The sequence below is a fragment of the Stigmatopora nigra genome, chromosome 14, assembly GCF_051989575.1.
Source record: "Stigmatopora nigra isolate UIUO_SnigA chromosome 14, RoL_Snig_1.1, whole genome shotgun sequence".
Taxonomy (NCBI): domain Eukaryota; kingdom Metazoa; phylum Chordata; class Actinopteri; order Syngnathiformes; family Syngnathidae; genus Stigmatopora; species Stigmatopora nigra.
Window position 1 is genome coordinate 7,635,444 of NC_135521.1, and position 26,901 is coordinate 7,662,344.

Consider the following 26,901-nt stretch of genomic DNA (forward strand, 5'->3'; position numbering starts at 1 on the left):
TAGATAAATAACTGAATGAGAGTGGAAAACATTTTAAAAAATAAACAGGAAGCAAAAGTCTTAACTGTACAATGACATTGGATGTTTAGCTCTTAAATGTCTTTTTGGCATAGAAATAAATAATTGGAAGGCATAATTGACTTAAATGAAGAACGCACTTAGCAAAGGGAAAAAAAGGCAAATATTTACACACAAGGAAGATTTGATGATGACTTGCCTCCAAAAGTATTGGAACAGTGAGAGTAATTTCTTTGCAATTTACGTGGATTCCTGATAAAGGCTCCTGTAAAAATAGGTTGGGGTTTGTGGGTTTTTAGGGGGGAAAAAAAGTCCTCAAATTAAAATGAAGTGAGCTGTTCGTACCTTGAATTTTAAACAAGTATCAGGCCGCACTTAACTCATTGCTTGCCATTGACAAGATTTGAAATGAATTGTTTTAAGATAAAGGGGGATTGGCTGTAAATGCCTATTTTTCAGCACCATAGACAGCACTAGATGTCTAATTCCTTTTAATTACTGGACATTTAGTGTTGTCAGTAGCAGGCAATTAGATACACCAAAATAAATAATGAGAATATTGCGTTAGATAATCGTTTGGAATTATGAGGCAAAGGGTAACAGTCAATCTTCAGACATAAACCCTAAAGAGCACACTTTAATTTATTTTGATGGCAGAGCAAAAATGCCCTCACTGTTCTAACAATATTGGACAAGTATGGCAAGAGCACTTTTCGCAAAGGAAGCTCACATTTTTGTGATGTTATCAGTTTATTAAAGGCGAAGAATAGGCAACTCCTTATCTCAAATTGTCTTTTAACACGTCAGATAAACGGCAGTGGAATTTGTAGTCTCAGTATTTATTCAACCACGTTCCGGAAGACTGAATCCATCCCAATCTGGGGTTTTGACACTCCTCGTCTAATTTGGTATTAAATGTGTCCTGCTGGTGCGCTATTGTTGAGGTTATCGGCGTCCTTGCACACGCACGCACACTCCTCGTGGTGTTCTAAGGCCACGTCGGTCATCAGCTTCTGCAGGCCACGCACACCGCTGCGGTGTTTCAGTAGCAGAACCTCAAAAACAAAAAAGAAAGAAAAAATAATTCTAATGTCATTGTCTTCTATTGACGACAACATGCGTCCATCATCAATTTGAAGTAGTAGGTAGGCACAAACCCTGAAAATCGTAAGTTCCATTTTGGCAGGCCTACCTCGTGATACTTCCTCGCCACCCGAGTGGGCTGGCACTGACAGTCGTAGCAACGGTGGGCGCAGCAGGCACAGTTCCCGCCACAGCGCCTCACCAGGAGGCAACTGGGCCAGAAAATGGCGTCGGTCCGCTTAAGCTCCTCACGAAGCGACACGGACAGGTTCCGCGGCGTGCAGCTGTAAAGCTGAGCTTCCTCCCACATCAGGTTGAGGTCAGCTCCTCCTCCGGGGGCACAAAACATGCTGATGAATATCAAGCAATTTATGGGTTTGGTGTTGACAAGAAATAAAATAATTCAGCTCCCAATAACAATTCTGACACCCAGCTATGTGGTATTGGCTGATGTTGATATAGTACCAATATTCGAGTTTTTTTTTAAAGAAACTGCCTTTTTTCCTTTAACAATGAATTACTGCATACTCCCTTCATTGCAAAGTAATCTATCTCAACTAATCTAATCTAGGATATGATGGTTTGGTCAGATAAGGTGTCTTTTCTACCTCTGTTTTTCTTGTTATGGATGAACGACTTTCCCAACACGTGCCATGTAGCTTTGTACAAATCATCCATGTCTAGCTGCCAGCGCTCGGGTTCCAGATACTTCATCACCTCTTCCACCGTCCTCAGACCTGACACGGCAGTCGAAAGATCCTGAAGATCTTGCTGGGACCGAGGCTCGGCTTCCAATGGGATCTGCGAGGACAGTTTAATAGTTATATCAGAGATGTACTGACCCATGTAGTATCTATATTGATAATTGTTCATCGCCGTATTGTGAAATATTCATTACGGTGAATCGTGCATTGCAAATCAGATCAGAAGGGGCTTTAAGACCCCTTGAAAGGTCGGCATTGCATTAAATGGCCACTTTAAAGCAAATAGGCAGACTTCCATGGTGTCTTAAAGCTTTTTCTTTCTACTCGTAATAAGCACACGCTCCAAATTTTATTTTGCCAAGTGACACAGTCTAGAGGAGCTGAATTAAAGAATAAAATGAGATTAGTTTTCTGTTACTTCCATTGGAGCCATTAATGTGAAAACCAACTTCCACTGAGTCGTAAATATGACGACCACTAATGAATTTGTCAGCTGTCCGATGCTAAAATTCCTTTTGTGTTATTTTACACTTTTTTTTACAGCTGTGAATCATGACAGTTATTTTTGTGAAATAAAATCAAGCTGTCCTGCAGCAGAGCCCACTCAGAGGGTGGGATGGCCATCTGCCTTAAAGGTTAGTTCAAAGTCATACAATAAAGAGGTCAGTAAAAGCCACAGGATTCAAAGAAGAGGAAAAAAGTAGCCACCAGAAAGGAGTTCTTTATAAAATAAAAGTTACTTACCTATAAGTGTATGTCTAGAAATTTTTTTTTCCAATTCAAACTATATCAAATGCAACAAAAAACTAACACAAAAGTCAAATAGAAAATATGAAAGGGTGGAAACACTTTAATTCAGCCCGTTGGCCTCACATCTCTGGGGTGCTGGGTTCAAATCCAGGTCAATCCACCTGTGTTTGTGTTTGTCCAACGGAGTTTGCCTGTTCTCCCCGGGCCTGCATGGGTTTCCTCCGGGTATTCCGGTTTCCTCCCACATTCCAAAAACATGCAGACTGATTGGACACACTAAAGTGAGTGTGCATGGTTGTCCTTTGTCTCCTTGTACCCTGCGATTGGCTGGCCACCGATTCAGGGTTCCCCCCACCTGTAGCCCGGAGTCAGCTGGGATAGGTTCCAGCACCCCTCACGACTCTAATGAGCATAAAGTGGTTCAGAAAATGAGATGAGCCACTTCAATGCACACACTATCCAGTTTTTTTTCTTCCTTTTCCTAATCCATTTATTGCTACAATCATCCACATGGATCTCCTGTATATATGGAGACTAAACTCCTCGATGTTCTCCTTGGAATCTTTCTTAAGAAGGAGGGGGTGTTATTACATCTGAGGCACATCTGTGCAGTGGCTCAAAAACTCGTTAAGAAAGCATGCAGAGCAGCATTGGGTTTCTCAGGAGCCCGACTGGGTTAAATGGACGCAAACGCGGAACTCCGACAGTTCTTGGCAATGAGCGGCGGCAGTAGCGCGAGCGGCAAATTAGCCAAAGCTTGGCAGTGTCCAGCAACTGGAAGTCATTAACAGCCTATGAATTTTGACAGCGCAATCCTCCCCTAATTAGCATGGGCGCGCTCCCTCGGCCAGCTAGGCCTTCTGTGACTTTCTATGGCTGCCAATTGAAATATAAACACATGCGAAAGACCTCTGCACATTTTGAAGGGGATTTATTGATGAATATGAGCAAGAATCTTATGAATTTGAATATAGGGTATTTTCGAAATGCTCCAGTCTGTTAGGGCTATTTTTTTCATAGTAAAGATACCAACCGTGTTTCTACTCAAAGCCTATTCTCAAGGGCGAAATGACCAAATTGTCTATCAAATAGCTACTCCAAACAGTAATGGCAGTCATCCAGGACCCCCTTAATATATTGTGTGGCATCCAATCATCTTTTGACTATGCAAAAAGTGTATCAAAACAAACGAACGTTGTGGTAGTACAAACAAATGGAAAAAATAGTGCCAAGAAAAATAGTGGCTTGTCAGGAAAGAGCCTATGAAAGACACACGTGAATAACTCTTCCCCGTTCTCATGCACTGACAAACCACTTCCCTGCAATCTGCTCCTCTTCCATTAAGCTGCAAAGTCTATTGCGCATGAAATAATGTGGGTTGTGTGTGTGTTTTTTTTTCTTCCCCATCCCGTTTGCAAGTCTGCAATTGAGGTCGGCATAAAAACAGGCTTGGGAGTTTGATCTAGCCAACATTTGGTCAACATGGATGTAAAAACTGTACTTATGGACCTCTGTGTGCCTTCCCAGTACGATTTGTAATCCAGGGCGAAAAATAAGAATTATCTCACAATTTGAAAACACAAAAATGATTGATACTATTGATAGATGAGCCAGGAAATGATTCATTCATTCATTTGCAACATTGTTGAGCTTGGTCAGAGTCCTGAGGTGCTTTAGCATATCAATCCCACACAGAGAAGACAATTTAATTGCACTCACAAACCGCCACTGAGTGGAAATCGATCTCACGCTACCCGCACAGGATTTAGGTGAATGAACCACTACAACATCGGGAAAAACAAGTCTTTTCTAAATGGAGTAGTAGAACTTTTCTCCAGATAAAGCAGGCACAAAAACATGCATGGCCTTCCATTGACGTCATTCATTAAAACGGAGAAGACTGTTTAGAATGCTTATATCGATTTTTGGCATATCACAATATTTGCCACCACAATTGATTGTCACACAGCTGACAAACTATTGACGGAGATGGACGAAGGGCCGGCAATAAACATGCTGCATTGCCTGATGATTACTTTTGTGTGTCTTGTTTTAACAAGCAGTCTGCCAAAAATGGCTTCCTGTCAATTACAGAGTGGGTCTTGACGGGCCCCAATGTGGCTTTCCGCGGGTTCCGGTAGCTGAGAACAGAGTGCCGCTATTGCGCGGGTTCAAAGAGAAGACACCAGGGCAATGTTTCCTCAATGTTAGAACCCCCCTCCTCCCTCCTTGAATGAGACTTGGAATTCGGGGGACAACCACCACCTCGTACAGTACAAATAAACAGGGCATAAAGTATATAGAGTAAAAAATAAATAAAAGAAAGAAAGATGGAAACAAAAAGATAAGCGAAAGTGTGAGGAAATACAAGTTAGAGCACTATTTTCTCCAGATTTCTTGAATGCAGCACAAGAGCCCAATTCACGGGTTATTAGTTTTGGTATTTTTTTATAGCCTTTTTCAGCCTTGTTATAGTTGACGGCAAAGCCATTGTGATATCCTCTCAAGTCTCTTTATGAGGTGAGGAAAGGTGAACGTAAAGGTCACGGGAGACTATCAATCTTGTCAAATTAAAGTGTAAAAATGAAACAGCCAGTTGAAGTGTATATATCATAGAACTAAAGATATAGTAATGTTAGGAGAGGTAATTACTAAAAGGAAGGATCAAAACCATGGACAATTTGAAAAGTATAGGTCTTTTTTAGTTCCTATTTTCATTTAGAGGATCCAAATGGAATCCGTGCAGGGGTCGAGGACCCTCCAAAAGACATTTTACTCCTTTCAGAATAGAGCTTTTTGATCACATGCTTGAAAAGATAATACAAGTGCAGAGTGAAATAGTGGAAGATATTACGACAAGGAGTGAAAGTGAGAAAAATATATCTTAAAATATCATATATATTGATAAAAATATAGAAATTAAATGACTCAGTAAAAAAAAGAACACATTTGAATAATTTTAAAAAATCACCACAAGCTCTGACAAGCTTTGCTTTGCTGTTCAATTGCAGAAAAGCATAATTGCATGTTTACAAAGCATATTCCACTGCTACTGCTTTACTTCGAGTAATTACACGTGAAGTATGACAATAAACTTGCTGCTTACCGCCGGCCGAAGGGAGTAGCGGATCAGGAAGCCCGGCTCGGACGGGAAGTACTCATCCGAGACGAAGCGGACTCGGACCTGATTGCCTTTGGAGAGGTGGGCCGTGGGGGGCGCCTGCCATCCACACCAGCGGCCCAGGATGCTACCGTCGCTTGGGTCGTCCAGTTCCACAAAGTCGTACCTTCAACAACATCCAAATATTTGGTATAAACGTAAGGCTCATTCCACATGTTCCAATCGAATCCAAAATCAAATTCAAATCAGTCAGATATAATATATTTTTATTTACAACACCAAGCTTAATAGCTATTTTCTCCTGCTGATTAAATTGCTAAAACATCATTAAGAATTTTCTGCAACTATGATTATCCCAACTACTACAAATAGCAAGTACACCGTGTCATAAAATTTTACAATTGGTCTATATATAAAGATAATGCTTTTATTTTATAGTAATTATGGTCGCCCCTCTTCACTTCCTGGCCTGATGTGGCTTCATAATTGCTGCAATCACCCCCCCCCCCCCCCCATCTCCTATTTCTTTGTGAATAAGTAGCCTGCGTCTACCGCCATCCTTTGTCAAATGGTCAAATCCCAAATGAGCAGTTGCCGTAAGCTTTTTTTTGTCTCCATGTGATCAAGAGTTGGATATGTTGTTTCTTGTGCTTGTTGTTTTTGCCCCCAGCTTCAATGACAACTTTTGTTTCTACTTTCTTTGCAAGAGTTTGCTTTTATCTTGCTTTTTCAGTATGGTTTAGATGTTTTCCTTTTTTTGTGGGAGTGCCACACAAACTAGAGGGACTGCAGTGTTTGTGATTGTTATTGCACAGCAGTACATAAAAAAATAAATAAGCATTTAGAGATATTATTGTGAACAAAGATGGTCAAAAGAATCAGACAGAAGCGTGACTGGTTTGCTTAGTAAAGCTAACTTTTATCCCTGCATCTTCCATAGTGTCCTTGAACAAAGCGATGACCTTCAACCTTTTTCCCAACGTCGCCATCTGCGCCGAGAACATCCGTGTTCAGAATATTATGGAAGTATTCCTACACTTTTTGTAGGTTACTTGCGTCACCAAGTAGGTGACAGATGGCTCATTGATAATGTAGAAGATTGGGATTTTGATATTGTGTTCAGTCGCAAAAGAACAAATGTACTGGCATGCCTCATCGAGTCGTCAACATTGTAAAGACAAAGATGACAAATAATCCAGTCACCCAAAAAATGGTTGTGGCACATTTGGCCAAACAGAAAACATGAATAATTTATCATAATCCGTATTGGGAGCCAAAAAAATATTTGGTGAAAGACCAATAATATCTGTTCCTTTCATTACTGATGAGTAATGGTTGATAATTGTAGTAGCGTAAAAAATACAACAAATTGTGTCCATTTAAAGAAAAGGCTCGTTGTTCACATTTTACGCATAATGAACTCATATTGCTGCTCTTATTAGTTATTCATGACCACATCCATTTTGCACATAATGAACAGTCAAGTTTCGAGAAATAATGATTGAAAGCATCTTGTTCTTTTGCAGTTTTGTAATAAAGCTTTTCGGTGCATGTCAAAATGTAAGCACGAGTGCAATGTGAGTGGAATGTAAATGTGTGTGTGCGTTTTTCCATGTGTATTCATGTGTGTGTGCGTTTTTCCGTGTGTATTCATGTGTGTGTGTGTGTGTGTGTGTGTGTGTGTGTGTGTGTGTGTGTGTGTGTGTGTGTGTTGATGATTGAACACCACTTTCATCATGCAGCATCCTGGGATGCAATCAAACACCATATGGCCTCAACTTGACTGGGTTGACCCCTGAAAAAAAAGCTCTCTGTTATTCGCCTCCTGGCCTCCAGAATAGTGATCAGTTTAAGCTACATACACACACACACACACACACACACACACACACACACACATTATTTTCCAATGGCAACTTTTTCTTCAAACATTTTCAAATGTTAGTTGTCTTACAGCTCTTCCTATAATTTACGCAGCAAATTGTCATGGCTTTGCAAAGTTACCAGCCACATCTTGGCCAAAACATAAGGAAAATTCTGCCAAAATCTAACTTTACTATACGTTTACAATGAGCCAAATTCATTTCCAAGACAATATTCCACTCTTTGAAAGTGCTTCTATTCACTCCAATTTAAATTTAACTCTATTGGTGGTCATCATTTTAGACAAACTACAGCAAGTGATCGGAAATGGGAAATATTAACAGTTAATACATTTGATTTGCATGTCATTTTCTCCTAAGCATAACTCGAAATATCTGACGACAAGCCCGTCTATCTCCGTCGATGGCAGTGAACAAATCCTCTTTAATTGCACTACCACTCATCATCCTTTAGGGGCCTCTCGCAAGTGATGGCTAACTTCTCCACTTCCTCTTCCTCCTCCTCCTCCTCCTCCTCCTCTTCCTCAGCCATCCACCTTAACCTGATTTGTCTCTTTCACGACATCCAGTCAGCAGTGATGTATCGGCGTAAATGCACACCGGCCCCTTCTTTAAATGAAATGGCAAATGCTTACGGTGATTGAAAGCGATCCAGGCGATAAAAAAAGACGTGGCGTGGACGCGTATGTGTGTGTGTGTTTCTGTTAGACGTGGCTAATATCGACCCTGTCCAAGGCGAATTCACTCCTGCGTTTTTAATATTCATGAGCATCCAAACACATACCTGTCAACTGGTACGTTCTCGCCGTAATTGGTACAACTGAAAGCCCATTTTTATATTGGTACGCTGTACACATGAAAATGGTACGCTAAACGGTGATTTTGAGAAAAAAAAATAAATTAAGGCACTTTCTAGCCATTTTTCACCATCCGCCATTGTTTCTTCCCGGAAACGCATGTCTGCCAAGTGATATATGTACCGGCGCCTCTGATTGGCTAAAAAAAAAAGATCATGATAAACATTTCGTTTTGTAACACTTTCACCATGTGATTTCCGTTTCCTGTTCCCTTGTTTATGTTTACTTTCATTTGATCAGCTGTTTCTGTTTCTTCAGCTGTTGTTCGTGATTTTTTACAAAAAAGTAAAGTGGTAAGATTTTCCATGTATTTATACATATATGTAAGGGCGAAAACAAAATTTGGTAAGATCACAAATGGTTCGAGGTTGACAGGTATGCAAACAGCGGGAAGCCAAGAAGCAATTTCACAAATGGACACACACTCTCTCTCTCTCTCTCTCTCTCTCTAAATCTTTAAAAGACGGATTCGGCTATTTGACATGCCAGCAGGGGAAGCCCCTGGTGCTGAAATAGCAGTCAAATTTATAGTCAGTGATTTATCCTACATTTAAATCAAATTTCTGTTTCTGTTTGCCACATGTGGCCTTTTCCAAGATGATGATAGACATCCAAATTGTGTTACATTATTACCAATCATCATTTTTCTCTGAATCTAAATGGGTTCATCACTTGCAGATGTCCAATCCATGTGAATTTGGATTTTGGCAGTGAATGAACCGATGCTTAGCCCAACACTACTACTTCCCATAGGATTGGACATCTAGTACTGTCAATACCAGACTAAGAATGAATAAATAGCAGATGCCTTACTTGCATATTCCGTCCTCGGGATCTTCCAGGCCAAACTTGTTGTCAAATGTGAGCTGAATCCTCATGTTATTTGCTGCTACCAGCCTCCACACTATTACGATGTTTCTGGGATAAGTGCGTGGGAAATCCGGACTATGGATTGTCCCCTCGCCAGACACTGCGATCACCTTCTCTTGATTGGATTCTTGCACTCCTAAAAGGGTAGGAATCAAAAATGATGGTTTACTTTTCAACTTCAAATCTATATTTCCCACAAGATTTGACCATTCATCAAAAGTGTTTTGATCTGTTTTGTCTGTTCTTATGTTATTGTTACAAGATTTGCCCAGTGGGATCTGGAAAGTGACTATTATATTGGTATTCTTCAACCTATCCAAACAAGCCGATATATCCTTTTGATGAAAATTGTGAAGCCTCTTGCCTACAGGGTGTACGATTTTTCTGAACGCAATTATAAAGGTAGAAAGAAGCATTCATGATTCATTCACTCTTTTGTCCAAAGTTATATTCCAGGGCCAGTTTTTATTCATGTTGCACAATGTTGCCTTGAATGACTGCATAGTACAATGCAACTATCAAAATGTGACATCGGGAGTCAAAAGCCTTTGCAATTCTTTCCATTTTCAATCTATCTAATCATTTAACTGTCTTTTTTTCCACTTTTAAACTGGAAGTCCTGTTGCATATGGGAGCAACTAGGCAAGTTGTAGCATTTGCTTTACACTGCAGATGTCATTCAACCTCACCCAATACTTCCAACAGAAGAAAATGTAAACCTGAAAGAAAAAAAATACTTTGGATTGCCTTTGATGCTTTCATGTGGGCTTGGTAGTCAGCCAGGTGGGACGCCGACGAATCGCGGCGCGCCAACAAAAACAAAAGAAGGACTTTTGCATGAAAAGTTTCTTTCATAAAGATGCCAAGCCAAGTTTTGGCGCAACAATACCTCCTGCAGGGCGTACATGCATGCATGGAAGCGCTACATAATCCCTCCTTTCTTGCACTGAATCCAATTAAAGCGCCATCATATCTATTGAGCAAGCGCGTGTCCCAGCAAGCGGTACTCTGCCGAGGTCTTATCGCCATTCCCGCAGCAAGTAGTGGCAAAAGGGGCCACATTTAATTAACTGTTACTGGCTCGAGAGGTTATGAGCTGACGGGTTTGTCTGGCGCTACACCCGTTTGGCCTTGAGCAGCTGTGTTTTTAATTATCGTCCGCGTCTTCGTGCTGCCAGAAGTGACGTTATCGCGATGGGAGAAAATGGGATTTACCGGCTGGACGCTGATGGAAATTGTCAACTGAACAAGGCATCAAAACGCTCAAAAGGAAACACATCTGTATTTCCATGATGATCAGAGCAATGATCTTACTGGCCGCCATTGAAGATATTATATATCCATTTGAACCATTCAGGCTGTAAATTGTGATAATTTATTGACAATCCATTTAGTTCAAATCAAATAGACATCTAATATAATTACATAGTTCCCACTAGAATAACATCTGTAAACTCATTGGCCATTGATAATGATGTGGAATATCATAGGCTTCCATTGATAATGATAGACACTCTATTTAAAATGGAAGGCCTGAAAGTGACCCAAAATGAACTGATCAAAGTGAAATGTCAAAGTGACCCTGAAATGGCCTTTTAACAACATCATATGATCTAAAATGCATTGAAAGTGAACCAAAATCAACAGTGACCTATACCCAAGAATTATGCAAGAAAAACCCAAGGTACAATCATTACCTGCCACTGACACTAATAGACAATGTTTGTTTGTTTCTTTGTGCCCTGCGATTGGCTGGCAACCGACTCAGGGTGTCCCCCACCGACTGCCCAGAAGTTGGCTGGGATAGGGAATAAGGAAGCGGAAAATGTATGAATGAACCTCCTCACCCCATTTCATAGTAGCTTATTTCCACACTGTGGCGGCAAATAAATCAAGATGTCGTAAAAGCATCTCTTGAAGTAAAAGTTGACTTTGCTTCATGTTTCCATCAACAGAGGGTCTTTTCACCAAAGACCCTCGTCATGGGTGTGCACCATGAGACTTGCCAATGACCTCACCTCTGGGGTCTTCGTAAGATCAGAGGCGCAGCCATTCCCCCGGGGGGTGAATTACCTCAAACATGACTTTTCTTTGACCTACTTACGCACTCTACGAAGCCCCCCCTCCATACGGCGAGGAAAGTAGAGGCGGCTATTTGGGCAGGAAGTGAGTGCGGATGAATAGACTGGTGTACAGTGCGGCCATTGTGCTTTGTTCACACCTTCCATTCACGCCGTTGAACATTTACCTTTTCGCGGGAGCACACGTATGTGTGTAGGGGGTGACTGGATGTTTTCTTGGGACCCCCACCCACTGTTACATTGACATGAATGAACATGGTGGATACACCATAAACAGCCATTCTATTGAAATACGTCATAATTCCTCAATTAGCAGATCCCAGGTGGTCATAACTTGAACAAATATCAAAATTTTGGGTGATTATCTCAGTTTAACCGACTCAAACCCTATTGCTAACCCAAACAGCAGCAAATATCCCAAGAATCCTTTTAATAAAAATAAAGTGCTTAGTCAACACCTGGATTTTTCTTTCAGTATAGTTCACTAGTATACCAATAAGCCATTAAAGTGTTGTGGAACAATACTGTTATTTGTATTTAATATAATGATTGTGATGTACATTTTAAAGCCTAAAATGAGTTAATCATGGTAGAAATCTAGAAGTTTGAGGTCAATAAGTCCAAAGAAACCACTAGGAAATGGACATTTCCTGACAGGTAATAAAAGTGCAAAATGCTCTGTTTTAACTTGTGCCAAGAACAAGCAAATAGAAATAACAGTTAAGGGTTTTTTCTAGTGAAAAATCACAGTCAAGTGATTGCACAGCCTCAACTCTCCTCACGCATACTCAGTAGAGTTGGCTAAGAAAGTGTTGGAGCTTCATGAAGTTTTTTTTTTTTTTTATATAAGAGGTCAAAACATTCCTTTCTTCTCATCCCTAAGGTTTCCCACCATTATTTTGCAGCGCCTCTCAAAGAAGTGCTCCAGAATTATTTGACATGCTCTTTCTTTTTACAAAAACAAGGTCAAACCGACTTAACTCAACTTCACCCGCAGACAAGGATAACTGCTTCCTACTGACTGAATTTTAGGGTGTCGCGTAACCCAACAAAGAATGAATTCACATTTTTACGATTATTTTGTGGTTTGATGCCAACATCTGTTGCCTGTTAGGAGTCCTGCAGGTGCAGTCAATTCTCAGGCTCTGCTTAGCCACTATTTATTACTTTAAAGCTGTAAGTTGGTTGCCCGTACATGGTTGCAAAAACATGTCGGGAATCTATGATACCATGAAAAATTAATAATTGGACATGTGCGGCCCAGTTGCGCTGTGAGTTCATCTACCAGGCAAGATTTGAAGACAAGTTTAGGAATCTAAACCAGGAGTAGAAACAAATTAAAATAACATAATTGAGTAATGGCAACTAATTAAGAAAAAAAATATTTGAGCCAACCAGTGCACACACAAAAACTGTATATCGGGGAGTACTAAGAAATAACGTGCCAATGCTGTATAACATGTACTTTTGAGATCCAGTTTCCAATCACAAGTGGCCCTAGCCGTAACCAAAAATAAAATAGTTCAAGTAAAGAACTGACTAAATCAAAAACCAGCATCAACATAAGATGAAGGAAAAACTAAGATAAATGATCCATCCTATTTGATTGTATGAGCGTAGCCAAACATTCCATGTATATTGTTTACCATTGAGAAAAAGATGACGAATATGTAAAAGAATTTTATGCTAAGTCCTCATTATATTTATAGGACATAAAGGGAAAAAAAGAAGGAAAATGAACTTTTTTTTCCTAGTAAGCGAACAGATTTTCAAGTGACGGCAAAGCCAAGAAGACATCGCTTCTTTAGCTCGATACGGATGAAGTGTGTTCATCTACAGCTGCTGTCCGATACGCTTTGAACTGGCATCTGCATGCATTCGCATGGCAGGAGAAATTTTTAGCCCTTGGATTTGTGGCTTGGCCAGACTGGAAATGGTAACCATAAGTAGCCGTGAGGAGACTGAGCAAAGAAGAAGTCTTTTCCTGAGAACTGCTTCCATTTGTAGGACTGAACCAGACTTTTAAAATGTTTATCAGACCACTAAAAGTTTGTGACTGTAATTTGCGAGTTGAAGATGGATTGGGAAGACTTCCTGTAAGGTAACGGACAGTCAAGCATGAGTAGGTGTTTCTAATGAGGACATTTAGCAGGACCTGTGCCAGTTTACCAGACAGTGTTGACAAGCTATGTCAAAGTCCATTTTTCAATTTGCGCTTCTCTAAGCAATAACGCACACCTGTTGGCAGCAACTTTTGTTTTCACAATATGGTTGGAGGCATTGTGTAAAGCTGCCGTTGGATTTATTCAGAAAGACGCTTAACATGTTACCACTCGCACGTACCTCGGCCGCCGCCAACGTTTATCACTTCAGAATAGCGTGCTTAGAGAATGTAATTAAAAAAAAAACATAAAGAGAGCATCAAACATCATAAAATTTGATTTCAGTTAAGTCTGAATAGACTCCAAGGCAAATGTTTTACACCGATAGATGTTCAATCTAATCAAACTGACGGAACTGGAAGTGAAAATCACTGTTCCTTCCAGTCAAAATGCTTTGGAAGTCAATCACCATCAATTGCATGGAATGCATAATGGTAAATCAGATTGCCTCATTCACATTCTCTATATCTGACGTGTATATTAATTCCAGTGTAATACCTAGCGGATATCCTGCAATTACATACGTATTTGCACCAAAAAATCACTTTCCAACTTGTTCATATGATCAACGCATGATTGACTTGGCTGAATGTAATGCCCCTCCGTAAGAATGAACCTCCAATTAAAGATATTATACAGCCTATTTTCCATATTATTTAAAAAAAATAAACAGATGCTTTTTTTATGCAACAAGAAATATTAACAAAGAGCAATGGCAACTTGGAGTCTCCTTTACCTCTCCATTGTAACGTACCAAGTAGGGACACTTAAGTCGTTCTGGTTTGCCTTAGCCAAGCAAAAAGTTGCTTACCAAACAAACTAATTCATGATTATAAAACACAGAATCAAGTGACCAATCAAACCTTCATCAAATAACCTCCCACTAGTGTCTGCCCTTTGTTAAAGAGAATCCAGTGTCTCTTTCCCACTCAGATTTGTCAAACAAGCTCCTATGCACAAAACCATCTGTTATATTTAAGTGCTTCAACCACATGGTAAACTCAAGTGAGATTTGATTAAAAACGGGCTGCATTATGTCCGGATAAGTCTAATGTGGGCGAACAGTTAATGTGAACCAAAGTAACGGATACCCCCACCCACAGTGTTGGGGGTTTGGAGGGTTCTCAAGCCATGAATCATATCCAATTCTCAGTGAAAACAACTTAGGGAAAGCCTTACATTCTTTAAATAGTGACTACGATCGGGTTACCGTGGCGTGGTAGTTTGTAATGGTACTCACCATGTGTCGGGTGACATCATCGGCTTCTGGGACAGGTGCATTGGTTCATTTTTTTATTTAAAACACTCATGGTGCACTTTTAAATGCTCTCTTTGAGACTCATAGTGGTGGACAAACCGGTCCTTGAGGGACACTGTGGGTGCAGGTTTTTGTTCCATCTGATCCAGCACAGACACTTTGACCAATGAGATTTTCTGCAGAACACAAGAAGCACCTGACTGCAATCCACTGATTGGAATGAAAACCTGCACCCTCTGCGGCCCTTTGTGAAATAGTTGGTCCACCCCTGCCTGAGTCTACAGATCAGTCTTCACAAGTCACACTTACAGACAATATTCATTCATTCATTTTTCATACTACTTAGCCTCCCGTGGGATGTGGGAAGAAACCATAGTACCCCGAGAGAACCCACACATGCGCCTGACAACTGAATAAAGACTCCAAACTGATAGTTATATTCCTGCCATCTATCAAGTGAGGTTGGTAGTAGTGGTGATCTAAAAATATGTTCATTGTTAAAGAAAACCTGAAATTAAATTGATATAAATTGAAATTGATTCATTTTTTCAATGAGCCTTGGTGCCAACACATCTGAGTTGAGCTGTCCTTGAAATGTAGAGATGCTTGTCACATCTGCCCCGAGGTGTCAAATGTATGCAGCTGTTCACGCGTGGCAGCATGGGCTAAAATTAGTCAGTGTAATGGCAGCACATGAAATACGCTGCAACGCTTTCGTGTCGTCGCACGCGTTGAGGACGTTTAAAACGACGGAAACACTTGCAACACGATGGTTGGTCACTGTTAAAACACCTCTGTGGATTTCACATTGGTTAACGAGCATCAGTTAGAAAATGTGACAGTTTTGAGCCTGTAATTACAGGAATGCTTCCAGTAAATTCTCCTGAAAACCCCATTTAAGGAGTAGCACATACAATATTTGGTTTTCAGAATAGTGAATAGAATTTAAGAATGAATGCTTCGAAAATGGCACTCTTTCATAGTCACCATGAGAGAAATGTTCTAAAAGAAATTTCATGGCTTCAATAATACCTCCCTGCCATTTGTATGTTCCAAAAGCTGGACTGCAGCTATCTGTTTCTTATAGTTCCCGCCTCAGGGCAGCAGAGGACATAAATGCGGGATTCTTCGGGCATTTCACTGAGGCGATGAGATGCCCCGTGGAGACGTTGGCCAAGGTCAACTCCCGAACGAGGAAGTGTGGGGCAGAATTCCGAAAAGCGAGGTCTCACTCTTGGTGAAAGCAGTGTTGTACTCTGGCGACCAGTCAAAAACCACCCACTTGATGTAACAACAGAAGCTTTGTAACTAAAAACTTGACTTGACATGCACGCTTCTGGAGGAAAAAAGAAATCACACACGCATAAATTACTATGAAGTGTCTTATATAACATGGACAGAAGCAGATTAGAACAAGACTGAATGACAGACTGGACTACAATGACAATGATAGATTTGACTAGTCATAACATAATGGTAGTCAGACCAGTCTACAACCAAACTAGTGCCAGATGAAAACCACAGTCTACACAGGCTATTTCTAGACTAGTTTAAAACTCGGAGCAGGCTAGCACGGGAATAGAGAATGGAAACAAGACAGCAGACAGGCAAAACCTAACAACAGACTTTTACAGCAATACGTCAAGACTGCTGTCAGAAAGAAGACCAAGCCACGATTCAATCAGTACCAAAAATGACACAAACATGTATCTGACTAGGACCAGACTGCCACAAAAAAATGGTCGTACAAAAAAATAACAGAAGACATGACAATGACTCAAATAAGACAACTAAAAACACCAAACTAGGTTACTGGCAGTATTTAAAAAAAACTGCCACATACAAAACAAGCTTTGGTTTATCTGCCTTTTGCATTTCATCTCAAGAATCAATGGTGTGTTATTATGGCATGTCTTTGCCAAACAGTGTCTTTAACTTTAGTGTATTTTATTGTTCCCAGCCTCCCAAAAAAAAACAAGGAGGAGTAGGAAAACTTATAGACCATTTTGTGACATCATTTATGCCATTGTTTTGGCCCGAGGGTCATTTTCCTTACTGACACCCACCCTGCCTGCAAGCTATTTATATTAATGCAGCGCTGATTCAGCACATTCTCCACACTCAGTACTCTGGAAGGTTCACCATGAATGATTTGTCAAGTTGTTTTTTTCCCGCTTGTGTTGCCATGTCACTGTCCGTTTCATGGCCTGCTATGGTTTGGAACAGGTGTTGGAGCTTGAAATGAGGGATTCAGACAGGATTTTCAAGTAGTTTCACGCCACATTTTGGGGTTGTAAAGTAAGTTTGCCAGCCTGAGTCAGATTTTTAAACTACTCAACTTACTCAAATTACAATTTGAGTTATAAACTAGGTTTCTTTTCATAAAAATAAAAAAATGCAGGGCTTTCTGGTTATCCCGATGTCTGAAAAGCACCGTTAGTACTACATGCACTTATATCCTTTGAGATTTAGTCTGAACCGTGAGTCATGGGCTGTGTGTTTAGAACTTTGGATCATTCCATTTAGCTCAACTGGTTACAGACATTGCCTAAGACAAGTCCTCTTTGGCTCTGATGTTTCAATCCCACTTTTCCCGGCCACCCAAGACTTGGACATGTGCCAACATCCAATCACAGCATTTTACATCTGGAAACCCCAGGATCCCTAATGTGTAACTACCCTACCCCCTTACAAAATGTCACCATGCTCCTCAAAGTGTGCTCCAAACAGCAACCAACTTTGGACATTTTTTAACATAAGCAGGTAATTGTCCCCATGGTTATCCAATGAATGCACAATATGCCTCTTTATTTTTAACCCCAGCTTTCCATGTGTGGAGTCGTCCCCTCTGCCATGAGCAATGCCGGTGACCCCGCTCACCCCTCTCCTGTTTCTCCCCCGGCAGTTTAATCTGGTAATCTGGAGTTGAACAGCGGCCTTTGTGATCAATGGCAGGTCGGGTTTGGCACACGCATACCTTCCTCCGGTGGTGTTCCAGGGGGGATACGAGGGAGTATTTATGAAGGTAATCCACATCTCCGGAGGGGGTTTGTTACTAATAAGATCAGGGTAGAGGGGGGTGGCGCTTACGGGTGGGCTCGGGCGTGGAGAAACTTGGCCTTGTACGGGAATGTTAACCGGGAACACTTAACTCCCATGTGAGATCTGAATACTCCCCAAATCTAAGATTAATCTACAGATAGAACAGGGTCACTGGTGTATAATGCTGCAAGTTTTACTTTCACATGCCTTGCAGTGGAAGAGTACTTCAAAGATTGGGGAAATCAAGTCAATTATGCAAGGGTCTAAGGTCACCAGGGAGCAATGAATTGAGAGGATTATTTTAGGTTAAGGCAAGAGGATGTATTTTTTTTGGCACAACCAAAATATTTTTTAATGATATAATTGCGGTGCCACCCCCAGAAAAAGTATCATTGTGTAATCATCAGTGACAGTGATGGGGTAAGTTTACCGCTACCTTGCAACTGACTTATTTAAAGGTCTGACTCATTGATACAAGATTTACTTTACTCGTTGGCCCTTTCTGCAAAAATACATAAATAAATAACACGCGAGCCATTTCTACTGGTTAGTAATAAGATGTTTGCTCGAGGCAGCTAAGAGGATTGAGTCCAGTGCAACGTGCTGAGCCAGCCGTGTTTGTTGCATGAGTGTGGCGGGCCTGCAGAGGTGCAGCAGTCTTGATAGATTGGAAAGTTGATGGCAACGTGCTTCTGTTTGTTTGACTTTCTGATAGCCACGTGGCTTAACAAGCAAGCACCATAGCTGCCCCTTCATAACGAGTAATGAACACAGTCTATCTAACAAGACAAGTCAAAATGGGCTGAAAAGACTTTCATTAAGGTTGCATTTCAAAAAATTGCAAGCATACTTAAAATTACATCAAACAAATTATCCAACACACCTAATAACCAGTATACAGCATTTTGTAATCAGCCCACTTTGTGTTATTTAACTCAAAACAAGTCGGTTACCTTATAATTAAACTGAAATTGATAAAGTAACTGACCCAAATTTACACAGCATTCAAATCTCAACTGTTTAACTTGGATGGGAAACTTTCTCGTGTATAGAGCTAGGCATCTAGACTCTCATCTTGATCAGAGGGTGTACTTATATGTCTTGGTTTAGTAATTGTATGCTTCCAGGGGAGCATTGGGGGGTTGACATGGAATTCTCAGGGTAAACTTTAAAAGGTAATTTCCATTTGCCTTGTTTGAAGTGAATGAAACACACCCATTCATTGCAAGCAAACTCAAACAAGATGTGCCTAAAAAACTGGCCTTAAGCCCAGAAAAAAAATGACCACTTATGTGTAGTGGTTAGAAGCACTACGTATCACCACCCGGTATAATACAGTGCTCACAATAACGATTATTTCACATTTACGGTGATACGGCAATTATCAAAGCACGGGTGAGGAAATCAATATCCGGTACAACTACACTATACTTCATAATACATTCACAGGAGTAAAAAATTGATAGAATATGTTAAGGATGTTGTATATGGTTCATGAACCCACCACACAAATGAGATATAGTATTAAGCCCTATTCAATTACATTTGAATGTAGAAATTCTGCAAATAAAAACAGTGGCACTATATTTTGTGCCACTCTTCTAAAACAATTAAGTATCTTTTGTTACTCATTCTGTCGCATTGACAATAATAAACGACAAATTCATTTAAATTAGGAGGCATAGCTTTCATGTCCCTTTTAGTTCAAATGAATTGGACGTCTAGGTTTGTCAATGGCAGACGTCATAGAAGAAAGATTTGGTGTTGTAGAAAATTTATTTTTAAAGCTGTTGGTTCTGTTATTAAACACTGACTTATTTGCAAAACAATATGCCATTTTTTTTTGCTGGAGCACTTTAATGATTATGTGGGCTCTATATCGCGATATATATCACCATATCGGTACCTTGTCACACCCCTGCGCGTACTGACCGTTTTGCTCCTTGCCGCCTGGAGGGAGAAACTTGCTGACATGACTTAACTGAGTCTCCGTGCCACTTGGTTGCAAAAGTGACGCGAGAAGGATGAGGAATGATGGAGGTATCATTTGGATGAGTTGGCAGTGGTGGTGCGGCAAAGGGTTCGAGGCTCGAGGATCAGCAGGGGCACCAGTGGTGCGTCGGCGCACGGACGCGCGCTAGAATCCGCATAATCTTCACCATCAAGCCAGCTGGAGAAAAGAGCAAAATTGCAAAAAGAAAGGGTCGAATTAAAAGAAAGTATTGTCTAAAAGAAAAAGAAAATCAAACGTAGAAAAAGTATTTCAAATAGGAAAAACAGAAGCTAAACTCCAGGGATCAACGTGGGGTGCATGCGTAAAAGTGAAAAGACGTCATCTCCAGTGTTTGGATTTCGTCTGCAGTCCGTATGAGTGGTTATGGTCTTTCTCGGTCTGAGTGCGAGACTCAACAGGTGCTGGGCTCAGGGCTTGGGGGGGAGAAAGTTTAGTTAGACAAGGAGGAGGAAAGAGGAGAAGGGAGGGAGGAACTCCCGGGGCAAGTTAACTATTGCGGTGCCTGTGGGTAAAGTGTATGTTCACCTCCTATGACACTGCATTAGGAAAGTCAAAACATATACTAGGGGTGTTCCGATATCTCGATATGGCGATTGCTATGCAAGATATGGCGATAAATTGATTCGGAAACTCTTTGGATGGAAGCTCCTGCCAAGAAGGATGTCACTGTTTGAAAAATGAACCAACATTTGACCAATGTGTTCCACTAAAAGTGTCTATTAACTTATTGGCTGCCATTCACGCTGCTTGGGGTCCAATGCCTTTTAAATGGGAGCTGTCAAATTGGACATAGAGCACCATCAATGGCTGGAAATGAGTTAAAAAATTGTTTTGCACGTATAGCGTTATCATAGTTATTTACACAAATACTATTGCATGTGGCTCGGGAGCCGCATGTTCGCCACCCCTGGTCTCCAGTACTGGATCGCATTCCAGCCCCGCAAAGGCCCACAACACATGTCAGCACTTCAACATTGTGGAATCCCCCTTTCATTCTTGCACTTATACACAGACACACATACATATTGGTGAGGCCCTTAAGGTTTGGTCTACAGCACTATTTTGTCTGCTTTGATTGGCGCTTTCATGGTGGTCCGGACAAGACGCGTCAGGCTTTGATGCAAAGATGTATAATAAACACAGCAAATTAGAAACAAGGCCCAGCTATTTAGAATGGGCTGGGGGGGTCATGTGCGGTCAAAGGCCGCAGATTTTGATGGGAATATATACACGCGGGAGACCCGTTCTATCAAAGTAACACTGTGGAGTTGACCTCACAGCAGGTGAAATGGCGTTAAAGAGTCAGTCATTTGGCTTATTTTGAGTTAGGGAAAATAATCTGAAATATGGAAAGTTTAGGGCAAAATCTAAATTATTTTAAGACATTGATTTGTATTTTGTATTTGACTGTTCCAGATCACTGTTACACACATTTGTATCAGTATTGGTATTGTAAGTGTATTGCCCTTGGTTACAAAAAGCTGAATATCTACTGATGCTTAGTCCTTTGCACAATAGGTTCTTGATATCAATATTGAAAAGTATAGTACTAGAATTCCATCCCAGCACATGCAGTACACACGTGTGGACTTTGGCAATGCAGAAGAAAGCAGAATGCAAAAGCGAACAATCGATATTGAAAGAAAAAGCTCTTTCAAGCAGATCAATGTGAAACATCCAGCTTAAGAGGATGCTCTAGTCAGCATCTTGAAATATATATATATAGAAAAACGTTGTATCTGTAAAATTTAGGCTGATCCCACACATCAGTATCAATATCGGGAGCCACAAATTCTAAATACAATGTACAGTGATATATGTATTACAAATATTGCTTTTAGCATCCTTAATTTCTACCATTCATACATCCATTTTCCATACCGCTTATCCTCACAAGGGCCACGGGGGGGTGCTGGAGCCTATCTCAGCTAAGTTTAGACCCTGAGTCAGTGGCCAGCCATTTTCAAGGCACAAAGAGACAGAGAGCAATCCACACTCACACTCATACCTAGAGGAAATTAAGACTTTTCAATGAGCCTACTCTCCATGTTTTTGTGACATGGGACGGAACCGGAGCACTATTATCAATGCTTTCAATTGTTTTGCTATTTTATTCTTTTAAGTGTGCACTTGTGTGTGTGTTGGTTGAGTTGACTGGCAGATCATATCAGCTGCACGTCCCCAGAGTCCACCTCTCTCGACTCTCCTCTCTATGCATTCATTCTCTTCTCTAACTTGCGGCGTCTGTCAGATGCTGGCCTTTGTCCATGTTTGCAGTGAGGGGTGGTGGTGGGGAGCGCGCGGGGCATACTATTATGGGATGGCGGCCATCACTCTGGCCAAGCTCTGACCTTGTGAAGTTAAATGAAGTTTATGCTGAATGAGTCACCCAAAATTGCAGCTATGCTCTGGCAGTGATGAAAAAGAAAACATTTCCCTATCTGTTTAGTCTCTGTGAGTACAATGGTGGTGACAATTGGACAAAATCTCATCTAAAGCTCCAAACAACTTTGCAGCACCCTCCCCTCGCACCTTAATGTGATAAGAAAAATCAGCATGACCCACATCTAACTCATCCAGAAACTGCACGTGTGAAAGTGTTTATTCTAGGTTTAATTTTCTATACTTTACCACAATTTCTGGTGTATAATACAATGCCGTCAACTCACCTGTGACGTATTCCTCTGACATCTCCCAGATTTTTGCCACCAATCCACTCCTGTCTCCCTAGGTGCTCAGTTTCTTGTCAAACCCACACATTTTTCCCAAGGTAACTCCATCTCATTTACACTTGACACCTCTTCATATAAATCATGGCTTGTTGTGCCATAATGTAGAAGACATTTTGCCTCCGTTTCTCCCTTCTCCAACAAACAACCAGAATCGTTATCAGGTTTCTGGAAAGCTTGCTGATGAGCTGATTATTTGATTCAAGTGTAGTAGAGAAGGAAAATATAGACTAAATAGGGGCCATTGAGGACTGGAGTTGATGACCCCTGGTATAGGAAATAATGTCAAAACCTCCTCTGTGCCACTCAGGCCATTCCATGAATGAAAATTGACAACTGTGCAATGGCAGAAATGTCAGTTCTCTTATCTACAGCCAAGCAATATTCTGCAGTGCACAAAACAGCATTTAGAAAAACTGCATTGGAACATGCACCCTAAGTCCCACCAGAAATTAAATCTGTGGGTTACCGGAATTATCAATGCAACACTAATAAATGTTTAGCAACATGTCCTGCTTTTGGCTTAGTGGGTGTCAAAGACTGTAAACATGTTGTGCGGTTAGTATCCTCAGCGGTGTCATTTTACTTTGAGATGGCTCAACACGGTTCACGATTGAAAACTCCCGACGGAGTGTGGGATAATTATGTGCTGGCATAAGATGTGTCACGGCCCACTCAGTGCAGTCATGATGTAAAAGTGGATTTTCTTCTGTCAATTTTTTTTTTTTTGCTTTTTAAGGGAGTTTAATTTAAGTGTTTTTGTTTGTTACAGTACACTTTTAGTAGGATCTTTCCCCAGGATAGTTCCTACTCCGGCGTGGTGTTGGTGTTGTTGTTCGTTCCCACAAGTCTGGTTCTCATCCATAGCGCTTTGCTCTTCCATGAAGCGTACCGCAAATCTGGTTTTTAGCTTGATATACTTTGTGTCCTTTGATCTTAGTCTGGAGGGATTGGAGGTCCGCGAAAGGTTTCTTTCGCCAATAGGTTGTTTGGACTCATTAGTGCATTCATCTTGATTGATGCGGTTGTTTACATTTCCACTTTTTAGTCTTTTGGAGGACTTACAAGTTGCTTCGTGAGATTTCTTGTGGACTTTGGTGCTGGAATGCTTCTCTCGGCTGCTCTTTGATGTCGTTTTCAAAAAGTTTGAAGAGGATTTCCTTTTTGTTGGCCGAGACATTTCTTTCTCACAGTAGGACATCAGTTCATTGCATGACTGAGCACTGCAAGAAAAAAAGTAGGTTAATATTAGGGTTACATTTTTACAGCAGTGTGTCATTTGCAGTCATCTAGGGTTGGGAGACCGGCGGTTGGAAACTAAATCTCAAAGCATACATAAAGCATAGCATCCGTAATACTCCCAGATACTGATACTGATAACCATTACCCTACCAATACTATCAGTGCAACCTTAATCCTAAGCATTGCTTAAAACCCCTTTTTGGATTGAAAAAAAAAGGATTGAATGGTTATACATACTGTGGGCTGATGTCGAGATGAGGCTTTAGGTGGTTCATGTTGACAAACTGATGAGCCAGGACTTGACCAGGTGTCAGTCGTTGGGAAGCGTTGAGGTGGAGCATTCCCTTCAGCATTTCCACAAACATTTGCTTGTCTTCTGTGTAGATATCTCTGTCTTTGTTGTGCTTGCCATCAAAAGGTTGCAGCTGAAACATAGCAAAACATAAGTTATATTATTACTGCTTTTTTGCTTTTCTTGGACAGGCTTTGTCCTTATCTGGGAGGCAACATTTACGGCACTAGTGGGATCTTTTATTTTTAGCATACTTGCTGAAGGTGATTGAGAGAAATCAACTTGATCTTTTTTGTGTCTCGTGCTGTGAATGCTGTGTCTTGCTGTTCTATTGCCTGTGAACAGATGGTAGTTGTTGCATATTTTAAACTCTAAGCCCCACAAATCAACTTCAATATTAAGTTACCCTCAGTTTCCAGGTACTAGTTTGGTTGTCCCAGTGGAAGAAGACAGAGGTATTTTGTCCAGAGACCAGGATATCTTCTGGAAATTGACCTTGAGTTTCCATAATAGCCTTTATCTGAAGACATTACCGTGGGTGAGTATAGCCTGGGAGGTGTTTTTCTGTTCTGGGGACTTAAACTCGGTAATTTACCATTTCGTGTTCATTTCTGCCATGGTATAAATGAGTTCCCGTGTATAAAAAAGCCGCCACGCAGCCTACAGACCACATGTCTGTTGCTTCGGTGAATGGAGCTCCCAGTAAGATCTCTGGAGACCTAACAGAGAGAGAATGCTCAATTTAGTGGACCTTTGAGTTATTATTCCGAATAGAAAAAGGTCACATTGACCATGGAGAGCATTAATTTAGCTCAATCTTCAAGACTCTTTAATGAACATATGTATGACATTTTTCAGATGGATATTGAGAATTCACAGTTCGTTTTTCCCGGTTTCTTACTTATTGGAGTTCTGGTTTTTGACCGAATCACCTTGGCCCAAGCCAAGGTCGCTGAGTTTGACTCTGTATGGCTGCTGTTGGTGGTCAATCAGCATGACATTTTCTAGCTTGATATCACCGTGGATCATATGTGCACGCTTCAAATGTTCCAGAGCGGTGGCTAGCTGAAAAAAATATAAAGGATGTTTTGTAAATAGTGTTCACACTGATGTCCATGTGTGGAATATACCTGATGGACCACGGGTCGAATCTCTTTCACTTGAAAATATTTGAATTGCCGTTCCTTCATGAGGTCATATAGACTCTTGTCCAGGTATTCAAACTCCAAACAAATATGCCCCATGTCGTTGAAGATGCGTTTCCATAGAACCAGGTGTCTTTTGGAATTCTGCAGTATCTTTACTTTCTGCAACGTGTCAATCTAAATACCAAATTGAGAGTGCAGCACAGTGATAACAATTTGCCATTAAACTTGAACTTTAAGCTGCAATTTTTGCCAATTTAAAACCTAGTCTTAGTCTTTCTTCATTTCTCAGTGGCTCACCCTACCTCAATCTTGGCCTGCTCCGCAAAGCTTCCTTGATTTCTAAACATCTTCACCGCTACCGTTTTTTTGCTATCCATCTTGCGGCATTTGGCCACTTTCCCGAAGGTCCCGCTGCTGAGCAACGACAGCACTTTGTAGCTGGTGGACGCCGAGTACAGCCGAGCCCCAGGGACCAAGCGATCGCCAAATACGCCATAAGAGTCCATCTCTGCTTTTTACCTGGACACCTGGACTAGCCACTTTCTCTTCTCTTAGAAGAGAAGCGACAAAAACGTGCGGCGGTTGTAGTTACCTTTGAACGTGCCATGATGCAGTGTGACATCACAATCACATAAGCACGCAGCTCAGGGAAGAGGTCATTCAACTGGGATGATGTCTGCTCGTGGCATCATCTTGAAAGGTGTACTGTAAAATTAATGTATAAATGTGTTGTCAGAGATTATTTAGAATGACCTCACAAGCCACTTTCTCAAAATCTTATTTTCAAAGTAAAATGTTTAGTTTTTTACCAAATCAGAGCTTGTGTCAATACCAAAATAACAGTAACAATATGCCCTCAAAATAAGATAATGTGACAAAAATGGGAGTCTATACTCCCTGATGACACCAACATAAGATTATTTATTATGTGCCAGTTGAAGCTCTGTTGTTCTAGTAGTAAATTTTTCCTACCTTTGTTCAATATCCACAATTAAACCCCAATTTGGATTTGAAGAAAAAAACAGGGTTGTACACTTTTTCTAAATGTTGTATGATGTGTTTTGATTATATGGCAGACATTTCTTTCTTCTTTCTCTCAGCGCTGATATTTAGGTCTTCAAATGCTTGAAGTTGCAGATTTACATACATTAATTGATATGTACAGCATCGCCAGCACTTTGCATCTCTCTCAGAATAACTAATGTATTAATCTTTTTTTCTCCAAAACTTAAATCTACCTTCAAAGTGGCTCGAATAATTTTGACAACGCGAGGCTAGGCCGTTTTTGGTACGCATTTTCCATCCAGGGTGAGGCTTGAAGGATGATCAAAACACATTTCAGAAAAGCTCTAATCTTATGTTATATATATATATGTATATAAATATACATATATATACATATGTATACATATATATACATATATATATACATATATATACATATATATACATATATATACATATATATACACACACATATATATCTATATACGTATATATAGAGAGAAGGATAGAGAGAGAATTTGTGTGCATAAAAAGCTTAGTAATAATAGGCCATTTCATTACCTTGCTGCTGCCTCTGTTAAATTAGGATTGGGGACACCTTGCTCATATATTTAACTCTGCCGTGTCTTCTACAAATAGGAT

At 40.6% G+C, this 26,901-nt stretch overlaps 2 protein-coding genes across 4 annotated transcripts; both read right to left on the reverse strand.

Moving 5' to 3' along the window:
• Positions 1–23,779, reverse strand: pdgfc (platelet derived growth factor c). 3 transcript variants are annotated; one of them, XM_077733520.1, is made up of 7 exons: positions 23,638–23,779; positions 19,762–19,999; positions 9,230–9,422; positions 5,662–5,842; positions 1,710–1,902; positions 1,211–1,431; positions 1–1,073 (listed from the first exon to the last, which is right to left on the reverse strand). In XM_077733520.1, exons 2-7 carry the CDS (start codon positions 19,874–19,876, stop codon positions 930–932), a joined length of 1,047 nt encoding a protein of 348 aa, XP_077589646.1. In that variant the 5' UTR covers positions 19,877–19,999; positions 23,638–23,779; the 3' UTR covers positions 1–929. The 3 variants fall into 3 exon arrangements, with proteins under 3 accessions (XP_077589646.1, XP_077589647.1, XP_077589645.1); XM_077733521.1 differs by lacking the exon at positions 23,638–23,779 and having other exon boundaries at positions 1,211–1,428; positions 19,762–20,242; XM_077733519.1 differs by lacking the exon at positions 23,638–23,779 and having other exon boundaries at positions 19,762–20,242.
• LOC144207854 (homeodomain-interacting protein kinase 1-like) lies at positions 21,447–25,816 on the reverse strand. Its single transcript, XM_077733518.1, has 8 exons — positions 25,557–25,816; positions 25,237–25,428; positions 25,008–25,171; positions 24,702–24,825; positions 24,513–24,626; positions 24,361–24,441; positions 24,052–24,239; positions 21,447–23,795 (listed from the first exon to the last, which is right to left on the reverse strand). The coding sequence occupies exons 1-8, from the start codon at positions 25,758–25,760 to the stop codon at positions 23,339–23,341; spliced, it is 1,524 nt and encodes a 507-aa protein (XP_077589644.1). The 5' UTR covers positions 25,761–25,816; the 3' UTR covers positions 21,447–23,338.
• Between the last annotated feature and the right edge of the window lie 1,085 nt (positions 25,817–26,901).